This window comes from Ornithorhynchus anatinus, chromosome 9, assembly GCF_004115215.2.
Source record: "Ornithorhynchus anatinus isolate Pmale09 chromosome 9, mOrnAna1.pri.v4, whole genome shotgun sequence".
NCBI lineage: Eukaryota > Metazoa > Chordata > Mammalia > Monotremata > Ornithorhynchidae > Ornithorhynchus > Ornithorhynchus anatinus.
This window is the reverse complement of record NC_041736.1, coordinates 47,440,019-47,454,903: the sequence shown is the minus strand read 5'-3', so window position 1 is coordinate 47,454,903 and position 14,885 is coordinate 47,440,019. Positions and strand designations below refer to the sequence as shown.

Sequence of the window (14,885 nt, the reverse complement as noted above, 5' to 3'; positions counted from 1 at the left end):
AGACCTTAATACGTGGATTATTATAGGATGGCACTTTCTGCCCTCAGTGTTTCAGCCCATTTGTTATTCACCTTTGGTGCTGTGATGAATGTGGGCAGGCAAATTAGGACAGAACTCTTTCCCAGATGGAGGTTCATTGGTCCAAATTGGCTGGCATCCATACTGATGATTATTTTCCAGTTTGACCTCTTTAACCCTCCCTGATTACAATGAATGCAACCGCAGCAACCAGCAAACCCTCCAACCCCAGGAGGGAGAGTCTTTGTGTGGGTGTGGCATGGGCAGGACTTTTTGTTCTCACATTGGCCTTTTGAGTCACGCTTGCATAAATAGGCAAACTTTGCCATCAGAGGGATCGTCTTTGACAAGGAAAGACGACTACAGTCATTCTCCTCATCCTTTTGGAGTTGAGGTAGAGGAGCTTGTTGACAGTTATTCAGCTGCAATGTAGAGAGCATGGAGATTTTTCCTCCTACTCTGGCATGTGGTTGTGAGGTGTTTTGCAAGTCAATTTACTAAGCGTGGGCCAATAATTGTAGTGCGGGAACCAATTAACTCCTCTCTTGATTCGATGTTCTTGTCCGTGAGAGATTGCCAATGAAGATGGTGATGTATGATCATAAAGCAGGAAAGTTTAAGAGAAATTTCCTTCGTTCTAACAATGGCTTGCATACACACTTCCACTTGTTATGGTAACCAAGCTAAACAAGGCAATAAATAATGGAAATGGTTTTCGGTATCAGTGACTTACTTCATAAGCAGGAGAACCAGAGAGTAGTTCCTTGAAAATGGAAACTTGTTCTAGTGAGACATGCTTGATAGAAAATGTACAGGTGGGGCTCCGATCAGAAAATACCTTAATTGAAAATATGTTTTTGTCACGTGTGCGATGTGTCTTATTTTCTGTGTTCTCCTACCCTTAATTTCACAAAGAGTGATGCCCATTAATGAGCTAAAGAGTGAATTCTGCACTCTTCCTTGAAACTCTCTCTGAGAGTGAGATCAACATGGTAGTTAGCTCACTGCTTCAGAAAGCACTAAGTGACCTACCAGTGGCCTGGAAGGATTCATGTGTCTCTTATGACCTGATGCTCAATGGACAGTAGAGGTTTGAAGATGGCTAAGGTCCTCTTGCCATCTCGATAACCCTACCTTCACTGTTGCCCCCTTCCTTTCAGCTCTCCGCTGTCGCCTGCCTCTGTGGACTGTGGAAGGGTTAAACGTGTGGTACTCAACTAGAACTCCCTTCCGCTCCATACACTCCAGACCACCGCTCTCTCCACCTTCAAAGCATTATTGTGGTCACCTTTCCTCCAAGAGGCATTGCCCTACTAAGCCCTCTTTTCCTTGGCTCGCTCCCCGTTCTGCGCCAATTTACACATACGGATCTGTGACCGTTGGGCAATCCCCACAACGATCATGTACAAATCTTGAAATTATATTTTTAAAATTATTCATATTACTATCTGACTCCCCCTCTGTGCTGTAAGCTCATTATGGGCAGAGATCATGTCTGCTAATGAATAATAGTAATAATAATTGTGGTATTTGTTGAGTGCTTAGTACGTGCCAGGCACGGTACTAAGCTCCGGGTCGGAAACAATCCCTGGCCCTCATGGGGCTCACAGTCTCAATCCCCATTTTATGTATGAGGTAGCTAAGGGCCAGTGAAGTGACTTTCCCAAGGTCACACAGCAGACGAGTGCAAGAGCGAGAATTAGAACCCATAATCTTCTGACCCCCAGGCCCGTGCTCGGTCCACTCCACCATGTATTGCACTCTTCCAAGTGCTTCATATAATCCTGTGCATGTAGTAGGTGCTCAATAAATTCTGTTGATGGATTGAGGGCTAGAGCTTCCCTACATGCCTTGCTCCCCGTCTCACAATGGGTCAGCCAGTTGTAGAGGAGAGGAGCGAAGCATTGGGAGAATGGTGTCTCGGGGTGAGCCAAGAGATCTGAGATGTGGCTGTGGCCTTATAAGGAAGTATGTTTGCCTGACTGTGCCCTTTTCTTTTTCAGAATGATTCGATACCTCAAGAAGACTTCACACCAGAAGTGTACAGAGTATTCCTAAACAATATTTGCCCTCGACCAGAAATTGACAACATCTTTTCAGAGTTGTAAGAAAAGACTTTTAAAGCCTGCTTTTTGCAAATCGAGAGTGGGTAGGGTAGTAAGGTTTTTGGGGTTTTTTTATGTTGGATAGAGTGAGGACTCAGAACAAAATTACATCAGTTGTCCTTAATAGTACTATTGTTTTTCTAACTGTGGCTTAAATAGGCTTTCCCCTTAGAAGTATCAAAAACATTTTAGTGGCAGAGTTTTAAAGTGATTTAGTAGAACAGATCTCGCGGTTTTATTATTCTTATAGTTTTCACTATAAAGTGATTAAAAGGAATCGAGTTATAAGTAACGCATTTATACATCCGCTGTCAATAACATCCACATAGTACATATCTCTGGTCTATAACATAGTTTATGATATCCCAAGGGGTTTGCGGTTCTCTTAGTGAGGGAAGGCAAGAGGTGTTTTCAGTTTTATGGTGACCTGTGGTCCTCTCTGGCTGGGAATGGGTGGGAAGAACAGACAGTCTTAAGTCAAGAGGAGGGAGAATAACCCTCACCATGAATGGGGCTGGGGAATCTCTGGGAAAGGCTAAGAATCTCCTGTCTTCAGCTGTGGGAAGCAGGAGGGTCAGTAACTGAATGCGAGAATTGGCCTAGTCATTCTCACAGTGACCAATTGCGTGCATGTTCTCTTTCTCTGTCTCTGTCTCCCCAGTGAAGTTTGTTGAACCAACTTTATAGAAACAAAACTCAATCCATCTCTCAACCTCCAGGGAAGAGCCCATCCCCCTCCTCCTCCCCTGTTCAGCTGTTTGTCCAAGAGAGGGAGGTTTGTTCCCAGAAGAATGTCTGGTTGCAAATTTTTCATTCAGGGAGGTTTCTCTCTTGAGACCAGAGTACGGAAAGGAGGCTGGCAGAGGCTCCTCTCCTGTTCCCTTCCAAGAAAACTTAGAGCTAATGGCTTCCTGGGTTTGAGAGGACGATTCTTTGGTAGAGCATCATTACCCAGCACAGCTGCCCGAGGCCCACGGTATTGAGAGCCAATGCTTCAGAGGGACCATTTTCTTGCTGTTGGGGATAATCGAGACTTGAACCAATTTATAATCATAATTGTCCTTATAATAACTGGTGTTTGTTGAAGCATTTACCGTGTGCCAAGTATTGTGCTAAGCACTGAGGTAGATACAATAATAATTATGGTATTTAAGTGCTTACTATGTGTCAGGCACTGTACTAAGCACTGGGGTGGATACAAGCAAATCAGATTGGACACAGCCCGTGTACTGCATAGGGCTCACAGTCTTAATCCCCATTTTACCAATGAAGTAACCGAGGCACAGAGAAGTGAAGTCACTTGCCTAAGGTTACACAGCAGACAAGTGGTGGAGTCTGGATGACCTTATGACTCCCTGGCCTGTGCTCTATCCATTACACAATACTTCTTCTCTAATCTGGTGAAATGCCGACATCCCATGTGGAGCTCACAGTCTAAATAGGAGGAAGAAAAAATATTTATCCCCATTTTACGGATGACAGAGCTGAGCCACTGAGAAGTTATTTGCTCAAGATCTCACAGCAGGCCAGTCGCAGAGCTGGGATTAGAATAGGGAAGCCCCTTCCTCTATCCTCCACTGTCACCCTTGGACAGTTTCCTTGCCCCTTCTCTGTAATTCCCATCTACACATTCTCCTAACAACATTGTTGAGCTCCTGGCCCCTGTTCCACCCGGAGGGATGGGAAGGGTAGGTTGGAACTACTCTAGCAAATTGCCAAAGTCAAGTGAAAATATGGACTTCAGTCCTTTTAGACTGTAAACTCTAAAGAGAAGCAGCGTGGCTCAGTGGAAAGAGCACGTGCTTTGGAGTCAGGGCTCATGAGTTCGAATCCCAGCTCTGCTACTTGTCGGCTGTGTGACTGCGGGCAAGTCACTTAACTTCTCTGTGCCTCAGTTCCCTCATCTGTAAAATGGGGATTAAGACTGTGATCCCCACGTGGGACAATCTGATTCCCCTATGTCTACCCCAGCGCTTAGAACAGTGCTCGGCACATAGTAAGCACTTAACAAATACAAATACCAACATTATTAAACTCCTGTGGGCAGGGATTGCATCTACTGCATCTATTAGATTATTCTCTCCCAAGTCCTTAAAACAGGGTTCTGCACACAATAGTCACTAAAAGTGATTTCCACCTGGCTGATATGGAGCCAGCAATTGTTCATTCTTTCTAATTGAAGAGAGCACGGGCAGGAGAGGAGGGATGTCTAGGGTGTCATTCAGGACTCTTCCCCAAGCAGTTCCTTATTTGGGGTACTGGAAACCATGAAGTGCTCAACACTTCCGTTAAAAATTCATTCAATGATATTTATTGTGTGCTTACTGTGTGCGGAGCACTGTTCTAAGCACTTGACAGGCAGTGTGAAAATGGACAGAAAAGCCAGATACCCTGCATCAGTTCTTTTAGTGCTGTAACTCTAAATATCGATCAGTGGAAGGAGGAAGAAAAATGATAAAATGGACTTTCAGATGTCATAAATAGATATATATATTAAGCAATTGATGCCATAAGTAGATGTCAGATGTCAAAAATGTATGTAAACTTTGCAGTAGATGAGAATGTATCTATTCATCAGTTAAGATATCCATTATACTTTAGCAGGCTCTCCAGGGCACTTTCCTGCCATTCTTTTCTTTTTTTATGGTATTTTTTTAAGCACTTACTGTGTTCGAAGTGCTGGGATAGATACAAGTTAATCATGTCGGGCACAATCCTTGTCCCGTATGGGACTTAGAATCTAAGTAGGAGGGAGAACTGGTATTGCCTCCCCATTCTACAGTTGAGAAATCTGAGGCACAGAGAAGTTAAGTGACTTGTCTAAGGTCATGCAGCAGGCAAGTGGTGGAGCTCTTCCCACTAGGCCATTCTGCTTTCTCATATCCTACATTGTTCCAGGACTTTAAGCTATATATTCATTTTAAAATATGTTAATTATATTCAGTAAGGTAGATTGTTTCAGAATATATCCAAATCCTTTTTTTTTTTTTTTTAGGGATAAGTCATTTGTGAAAGATTCCCTTCACAAAGTTGCCATTCCCTTGGAATGAAATAAGAATCACTGAAGAACAACATTTCCTTTATTTTTACTCATTCATTTTTTCAACATTCTTCTAGCGGTGCAAAGAGTAGACCGTACCTAACTGTGGATCAGATGATGGAGTTTATCAATTTTAAGCAACGGGATCCTCGGCTGAATGAAATCCTTTACCCACCTTTAAAGCAGGAGCAAGTCCAACAGCTGATTGAGAAGTACGAACCCAACAATAATTTAGCAAAAAAAGGTCAGCAGCTTTACATTTCATACCCCATTCCTTCTCATGTAAAAAAACTATGAACAGATTAAACTGTGGTGAGCCCAGAAAAATTGTCTGGTTGCTGGATGCGATTTCAACCACATTTCTGATGTTTGCTTTTGGATTCTAGAAGCTTGTTTGACTTCAAATTTTAATTGCTTTTCCTGACTCTTTTCAGGGCCGCGTCACTGAAAACAGTGTTTCTGAAATGCAAATGTTAACGTGAACAGTGCTGTGAAGTGTCATTTATTTTCATTTGGATTGCTTATAAAATGCAAAATCTATCACCAGTCTGGAATAGCAGAGGAAACATTTGTTAATAGTTTAATAGCGATAGTGATTCCAGCACTAGGCTGTGAGCTCCTGGTGGGCAGGGAATATTTCTTCCAACTCTGTTGTAATACACTCTCCCAAGTACTTACTACAATTCTATGCACACAGTCAGTACTCAACAAATACCATTAGTTGATTGATAATAAAAGTACAAAGACATTTTGCTCTTATTTTACAGTTGAATATGGATATAATGACATTCGAGACCTCAAAACAAATGATGTTCTAACCTAATTGAGCGAATGAACTCCAGTTTATATCTTGTGGATACCATACTCTGGCACTGTTCTGGGCCTTTAACATAATAGGATCAGTGTTCTAAAACAGGTGGTGACGTTATAACCAGAAAATACTGGGAATGAGTCACTGTTGCTTTGTTCTTCAATGTTGTCTTTCCTTTCTGTTTAGATTCAGCCAAAACGTAGTCTTGGGGCTGATCTTTTTTTGTGGGAAATTAAGGCACAGACCAAGATTACACACCTTCCCATTCCCCCTTGTGACCAGGACATTGGAATGGAAAGTGTAGAGTGGAGTTGATGTTTCTCAACATTCTGGAGCCCCATACTGCAATTTGCAGGCCACCTCAACTAAACCAGTCCTGAGGGGGTTATAGGCCTGGAAGGGAAGTCAAAACGTTTTAAGTGAGTAAGAGTTAGCGGGAGTTGTTGCAGAGAAGCCTGCCAATTTGACCCAATTCCAATTTAGGTCATGCTATAACATAGCTTTACACTGTGCGTTTTGGCTAGAATATCATTATTATTATTATATTGTTATTGGCACTTGGATTTGCTTCCTTTTTCCACCCTTCCCTCATCCTCACAGCACTTATGTGCATATCCATAATTTATTCATTTACATTAATGTCTGTCTCTCCCTTTTGACTGAAAGCTCATCTGGGCAAGGAACGTGTCTATCAACTCTGTTATACTGTACTCTCCCAAGTGCTTAATACAGTGCTCTGCACTGAGTAGACACTCAATAAATGCAATTGATATTGAATTAGAGAGCATTCGTGTCGCAGCGTGAGTGAGCTTGCGCTCTGGGTGCTGTGTTATCAGAAGAAACTGCTTGTGCATACGCTGGCATCGAGATGAGGAGTGAGTGCTACAGGGTGCACTTCCCTTAATATAAAGTTTTGCAAGAAAGCAGCATATGTGTTACAGGAGAAGCAGCGTGCCCTAATGGAAAGAGCACGGGCCTGGGAGTCAGAGGATGTTGGTCCAAATCCCAGCTCTGCCTTTTGCCTGCTAGACGGCCTTGAGAAAGTTACTTTGCTTCTCTGTGCCTCAGTTTCTTCATCTGCAAAATGGGGATTCACTACCTGTTCACCTGTCTACTTAGACTCAGAGTCTTGTGTGAGATCTCCTCCTCAGAGGAGATCTCCTCCCTCCTCGCAAGTGCCACCCCCTCCACCTGCGCCTCGGACCCCATTCCCTCTCACCTTCTTAAAACCATCGCCCCTGCCCTCCTCCCTTCCTTAACTTCTATTTTTAACCACTCAATCTCCAAGGGCTCCTTCCCCTCTGCCTTCAAACACGCCCACGTCTCCCCCATCCTAAAAAAACCCGCTCTTGACCCCACTTCCCCCTCCAGTTATCGTCCTATCTCCCTACTACCTTCCTTTCCAAAATCTTAGAACGAGTCGTCTACAATCGATGCCTAGAATTCCTTAACTCCCATTCTCTCCTAGACCCCCTCCAATCTGGCTTCCGTCCCCTCCACTCTACCGAGACTGCTCTCTCTAAGGTCACCCGTGACCTCCTTCTTGCCAAATCCAATGGCTCCTACTCCATTCTGATCCTCCTTGACCTCTCTGCTGCCTTTGACACTGTCGACCATCCCCTCCTCCTCCATACCTTATCTCACCTTGGCTTCACGGACTCTGTCCTCTCCCGGTTCTCCTCTTACCTCTCTGGCCGATCATTCTCGGTCTCCTACACTGGAGCCTCCTCCCCCTCCCATCCTTTAACTGTTGGAGTTCCTCAAGGGTCAGTTCTTGGCCCTCTTCTGTTCTCCATTTACACTCACTCCCTCGGTGAACTCATCCGCTCTCACGGCTTTGACTACCATCTCTACGCAGATGACACGCAGATCTACATCTCCGCCCCTGTCCTCTCCCCCTCCCTTCAGGCTCGCATCTCCTCCTGCCTCCGGGACGTCTCCACCTGGATGTCGGCCCGCCACCTAAAACTCAACATGAGCGAGACTGAGCTCCTCATCTTCCCTCCCAAGCCCGGTCCGCTCCCAGACTTCTCCATCACCGTGGATGGCACGACCATCCTTCCCGTCCCGCAGGCCCGCAATCTCGGTGTCATCCTTGACTCGTCCCTCTCGTTCACCCCACACATCCTATCCGTTACCGAGACCTGCCGGTTTCACCTCTACGATATCACCAAGATCCGCCCTTTCCTCTCCACCCAGACGGCTACCTTACTATTACGGGCTCTCGTTATATCCCGGCTAGACTACTGTGTCAGCCTTCTCTCTGACCTCCCTTCCTCCTCTCTCGCCCCGCTCCGGTCTATTCTTCACTCCGCTGCCCGGCTCATCTTCCTGCAGAAACGATCTGGGCATGTCACTCCCCTTCTTAAACAACTCCAGTGGTTGCCTATCGACCTCCGCTCCAAACAAAAACTCCTCACTCTAGGCTTCAAGGCTCTCCATCACCTTGCCCCTTCCTACCTCTCCTCCCTTCTCTCTTTCTACCGCCCACCCCGCACGCTCCGCTCCTCTGCCGCCCACCTCCTCGCCGTCCCTCGGTCTCGCCTATCCCGCCGTCGACCCCCGGGTCACGTCCTCCCGCGGTCCTGGAACGCCCTCCCTCCTCACCTCCGCCAAACTGATTCTCTTTCCCTCATCAAAACCTTACTTAAAAATCACCTCCTCCAAGAGGCCTTCCCAGACTGAGCTCCTCTTCCCCTTCTACTCCCTCTGCCATCCCCCCTTTACCTCTCCGCAGCTAAAGCCTCATTTTCCCCTTTTCCCTCTGCTCCTCCACCTCTCCCTTCCCATCCCCACAGCACTGTACCCGCCCGCTCAACTGTATATATTTTCGTTACCCTATTTATTTTGTTAATGAATTGTACATCGCCTCGATTCTATTTAGTTGCCATTGTTTTTACGAGATGTCCTTCCCCTTGACGCTGTTTAGTGCCATTGTTCTTGTCTGTCCGTCTCCCCCGATTAGACTGTAAGCCCGTCAAACGGCAGGGACTGTCTCTATCTGTTGCCGACTTGTTCATCCCAAGCGCTTAGTACAGTGCTCTGCACATAGTAAGCGTTCAATAAATACTATTGAATGAATTGAATGAGACAGATTATCTTCTACCTCTCGAACAGTGCTTGATACGTTGTAAACACATAATAGATACCATAATTGCCATCTTCAGAAGAACAAGGTCTATTTATTGTGAATTACCCGTGAGGGCAGCTTCCTAATCTTGAAGTTCAGTGATTTAGATGTGAATGGGCAGATATTTGACCTGCTACTTGCTTATTAGGCTTTCTGGTTACTACTTGGAAGTTAGTAGCATAATTATCTTAGTTGAATTGTACTTAACATTGATGGAGACATACTATAGGTTGTAATACTTTGTTTTTAAGCTAACTTTCTTTGAACATTGGCCTAGTGAACCACAGGGCTATCAGGCGACCTTAGCTGATAAGTAGCAACTTATATCAGTCCAAATCTACTATGCACTTTCAAAGGTATGTTTTCTCCTAAAAATACCTATGAAACCAACCTGAATTAGCACCACTTAAACTGGATACAAATCAATGCCAGGGAAATAAAAATATTCAAAAAAAGTCTTCAAACAAAATAGATGAATGAAGATAATGTTAATGAAATTGGAGAATTGTGCCAAGCTTCTTGCTACCATCAGGATGATTTAATAGCCAGAGTAAAAGTGATCTTAGAACAGTTTAGGAATGGAATGATTTACAGCATTTTGTATATCTCTGCTAATTTTTTTGTCATTTCTCATTTCCTATGTCAGTATTAACAATTATTTTTAAAATGAACATGTACAATTAAACATTACCCATGGACAATTCTCTTATTTCCATTTAGCTGATGTTTATGGATGTTTTCTGTGTGGCTTTCCCCTCCAACTATTTTTTTGTTTCATCAGTCCTCACTTTTTTTAGTGGTCATTACAAAAGGAAAATGCTATTGATCAATAATTGCCTGCCTCCTGATACATGCTATCAGACATGTATGCTGAAAGTCAATTCCTAGTTATCTACTTTTCTGAGTAGTCAGTGGTATTTATTGAGTGCTTACTGTTGCAGAGCATAGTACTAAGCCCTTTGAAGAGTACAATACAAAAACGTTGATAGACACATTCCCTGCCCACAAGGAATTTACAGTCTAGAGTGGGAGAAAAGCATTAACATAAACTAACAAATTATGAATATGTACTTATAAGTGTTGAAGTGCTTAGAGGGTACAGATCCATGTGAACAGGCTACTCAGAAGGGAGGGAGTAGGGGAAAAGAAGAGAAACATCCTTTTTCTGAGGTTTCTTCTGCATTAAGTAAGAGTTTCTTTGGGCCTGTGATTCAGCCAAATGCCCCTGGAAAGCAGCTTAAATGAGGTTTTTATTAGGTTTTCATTTTATGAAGCTAACTCTAACTAAGTTTGGGGTAAACAATTTGTAGTGGCCTGGGAGCCAGAAATCCTGAGTTCTAATCCCGGCTCTACTGTTTGTCTGCTTTTTGACCTTAGACAAATCACTTCACTTCTATGTACTTCAGTTTCCTCAATTGTAAAATGGGGATTCAATACCTCTTCTCCCTCCTGTGAGAGCCTCATTTGGTATAAGGACAGTGTCCCTATGTCCTACCTAATAGATTTGTATCTTCCCCGGGGCTTAGAAACGTACTTGATACATAGTAAGTTCTTAACAAAAAATACCAATTTTCTTAAAAAAGAGAGAGGTTAATTTGCCTGACTTGAGGTCAGAGATCTTATCTACTAATCTATTGTACTCTCCCAAACACTTAATATAGGGTTGTGTGTATAGTAAGTACTAAGTAAATACTTCTGATTGATTGGAAAGGAATATTTGGAGAGAATTATCCTAGCCAAATGGACCTTCTATGCCCATCCTTGTGTAGCTTCTGAAAAATATCTCAGACTTTCTTTTCCATAGTTCCCTTCTCTCTGAAAGATAACTCCTCTGAATTTAAAACTCTTTCTATCTGAAAGAGAAAGGGTATTCTCAGGTGAGAATACTCCTTCTACCCAAAGCTGTAAAGAATTTCCCAACCTGCCAATTTGTCAATCCCAACATCCTCCCCTCCCCTCCCCTTTTGGATCCTTAATGGTACTATTTTGAATTTTATTGCGAATATTACTTAGTCTTCTCTCAATTTTTACTTTGGCTTAAGCACTTTCCTTCCCCTCCCACTGAAATACTTTGGCTTGATAGAGTGATTACAGCTCATTTCAATTTGGCAGTAAGTAATGACAATAGATCTCTTTAGAGCAGAAAATGACAAATATGTGAGCTGTAAGTGCCCTTTCAGGCAAAGCCATGTACAAGATAACACTTTGAAAATTAAATATTTGCAAATGTAGGCACATATCCCATTCAAAATATTTTCCTATTGATATATATATGCACTGCTATTTGACCATGAAATTATATTTCATTCATTTAGTCGTATTTATTGAGCGCTCACTGTGTACAGAGCACTGTACTAAGTGCTTGGAAACTACAATTCAAGCACAAGATTTGTACGTTATCACTTTTTATATATATTTATAATGGTCTTGGTCAATTTTTAAAATAATTATGGTATTTGTTTAGCACCCAATACCTGCCATAACCACTGCTGGGGAAGGCACAAGATAATCCGGTCAGACAAAGTCTCTGTCCTACATGAGGCTCATAGTCTAAGCAGAAGGGAGAGCAGGTATCGAATCCTCATTTTAATCAGTTGATCAATCGTATTGAGTGTTTGTGTGCAGAGCACTGTCCTACGAGCTTGGGAGAATATAATACAACAGAGTTGAAAGACACGATCCCTGTTTACGGAGGAGAAAAACGAAGCACAGAGGAGTTAAAAGACTGGCCTAAGGTCAGCCAGCAGTCAGTTGACAGTGTTGGGTTTAGAACCACAGCTCCTGACTGCCAGAACTGTACCCTTTCCTCTAGATCATGCTGCTCCTGAATCTTGGAAATATATTAATGCACTTAACATTACTTGCTATGGGAGTAACTTAACTTTTCAAATCAGTCAGTAGATGGTATTTGTGGAACTCCTTCTGAAGGTAGAGCTCTGTACTTATCCCTGGGGAAGAATACTTAAGTGGCCCTCATGGAGCTACTTATTCTGCTGAGGGACACAGGCTGATAGCTGTTTATTATTATATTGTTCTCTCCCAAGCGCTTAGTACAGTGCTCTGCACACAGTAAGTGTTCAGTAAATACAATTAACTGACCGACTGAGTCTCCTGGAAGTAAAGCTCAATGGCCTGTGATCTGTAGGGATAACAAGAGTTTCTCCTCAAAGTTTTATGTACACATTTGGAATTTGATCCCAAATTCTGGCTCTGGGGTTGGAGAATTCTAGACTGCCCTCAGTGTGGGCTTTGGAGACCAGCTCCTGACCCAGTTAGTGAGTTCATAGGGAGTTGAATGAGTCACATCAATGGAATTTTACCTTTGGTGTGTGATTTTTCTGTTATCTTACAAATGAGCCCTGTTATGTGGCTGACATGGTCACAGAAGTGGTGAAGTGGAATGAAACCCTATACTGATAATCAGATTAGGAAAAAAAAGGAAGAACAAAGCAAATTCAAAAAGAATGGACCAGCCTAAAAGAGAATTGGTTGGGCACCTAGATACAAAATTGCATATTGTTACATTTGAGGTTCCTGACAACTTGTCACTCAGATGTCTTCTAGCACCTTTGGGGATGCTAAACTCGAGGCATTGATGGCGAGGGGAAAGGAGTATAACTTTCCACATTTATTGCAAAATTGACGACTCTCTGGCCTCTCTTTAGCCTTTCCTTTTCATCCTTGGGCAAGTCACGTATCAGTCATATTTACTGAACACTTGCTGTGTGCAGAGCACTAGACTAAGTGCTTGGGTGAGCACATATAACAGAGTTGGTAGACACATTCCTTGCCCACAAGGAGCTTACAGTCTAGAAGGGGAGACAGACACTCATATAAATTACAGATATGAACATAAGCGCCGTGAGGCTGAGGGAGGGGTGAATAAAGGGAATAAATCCAAGTGACAGGACAACACAAAGTAGTGGGAGAAGCAAAGATTAGGGCATAGTCAGAGAAGGCCTCTTGGAGAAGTTGTGTTTTCAATAAGGCTTTGAAGGTGGGGAGAGTAATTGTCTGTCGGTTATGAAGAGAAGCAGCGTGGCTCAGTGGAAAGAGCCCGGGCTTTGGAGTCAGAGGTCATGAGTTCGAACCCCAGCTCTGCCACTTGTCAGCTGTGTGACTGTGGGCAAGTCACTTCACTTCTCTGTGCCTCAGTTACCTCATCTGTAAAATGGGGATTAAGACTGTGAGCCCCACGTGGGACAACCTGATTCCCCTGTGTCTACCCCAGCACTTAGAACAGTGCTTTGCACATAGTAAGTGCTTAACAAATACCAACATTATTATTATTATTATGAAGAGGGAGGGTGTTCCAGGCCAGAGGCAGTATATGGGCGAGAACCCGGCAATGAGATGAGAATGACTTACAGCGAGTAGGTTGGCATTAGAGGAACAAAGTGTGTAGGAGTGTTGTAGTAAGGGAGCAGCGAGGTAAGGTGAGTGGGGGTGAGGTGATCATGTGCTTTAAAGCCGTTGGTGAGGAGCTTCTGTTTGATGCGGTGGTGGATGGGCAACCACTGGAAGTTCTTCTCTCTGCCTCAGTTTCCTCATTTCTAAAATGGGGGTTCAATTCCTATTTTCCCTCCTAATTAAACGGTGTGCCTTATGTGGGAGAGGACCATATCCAGTTTAATTATCTTTTATCTACCCCAGTGCTTAGTGCAGAGTTGGCACAAAGTACTTATAAAATACCATTATTATTACTATCATTCTTATTATTCGCCCCTCATATTAACTGAGTACCAGTTCCAGCTCCCCAGATAATGAGTTGTAGCAGCGTTATACCCTATTGAAAACTTGAGAAAACAGCCGAATGACAATTCCCAGTACTTTATTGATTAGCCATTCACTTAGTCTTAGTCCTTGGAATGGCTCATGGAAGTGAAATATTTGAACTTGATGTATTTGTTCCCAATTCTTAATACTTCCTCTTACAGTAAGATCTTCACTGAAGTATTTGAGAATCACTCAGAGAAAAAAATAATCCTCTTCTCAACATTTAAAATTGTAAAGTCGGCCAGCTCTACTGAACTGTGCCCATTCATCTGTAAGTTTATTTGGAAACATCCTGCTGTTCTCATTCTCCTCTCTTTCTCTACCTCCAGCTCCCATGAATACACAGACAAAAGAGACACTGTTTCAAAAGGAGAAAAGGACTAAGGATGGATGAGAGGCATACTGGTCATAGTCCAGACACAGCCCCCTCAATGAAACCTAATAGTGTTCTGCAAAGCCAGGCAGGAAAAAAAAAAAACCACCCAGCATCCTTCAGCTCTGTAACAACTTTTGTTTCAGAGTCACTCAGTATAGAAAGTACTAAGCACATTTGGATGGATTAATACTTATCAGGAGAAAAGTAAGGATAAAATGCTCTTGGGGACAGCAACATAGATTGCCAAGAATGAAAAAAGCAGTAGTTGTTTTTTGGTTTTTTTCCCCCTTGAGGTGCCTCACTATTGTACTTCAGAGACCTAGGATAAAAGCACATAATATCCTTCTCCCATTGTCCCGGTCCAGCAAAATCTAGCATTTCCCCATGGGAAAGTACTAATAAAACACTTTTTTACTATAGAGTCAGTACTGGAGGAGGCTATTTCAGAGAAATAAGAAAGCTCTTTAGAAGCACAGGGCGCCGGGTGCACCAAGCTTGAAGACTAAAAGGTCATATAGCAGCAAGCGATGAGCACATAGCATAAGCGTCCCACAAATAGCCCGAAGTTGATAGCAAATTAATATTTTCATTAGACATCGAATCAAGGGGAGCAAACTCAACTTTGAGTG

The 14,885-nt window shown here is 43.1% G+C and overlaps 1 protein-coding gene across 3 annotated transcripts in view; it reads left to right on the top strand.

Moving 5' to 3' along the window:
• PLCB1 (phospholipase C beta 1) overlaps window positions 1-14,885 on the top strand; it is a 457,205-nt gene that overhangs the window by 295,489 nt on the left and 146,831 nt on the right. For all 3 annotated transcript variants that reach the window (XM_029071936.2, XM_029071938.2, XM_029071937.2), the window contains 2 exons: window positions 2,022-2,122; window positions 5,241-5,407. In XM_029071936.2, the coding sequence (XP_028927769.1) occupies window positions 2,022-2,122; window positions 5,241-5,407 (268 nt within the window). The remainder of the gene's footprint in view (window positions 1-2,021; window positions 2,123-5,240; window positions 5,408-14,885) is intronic.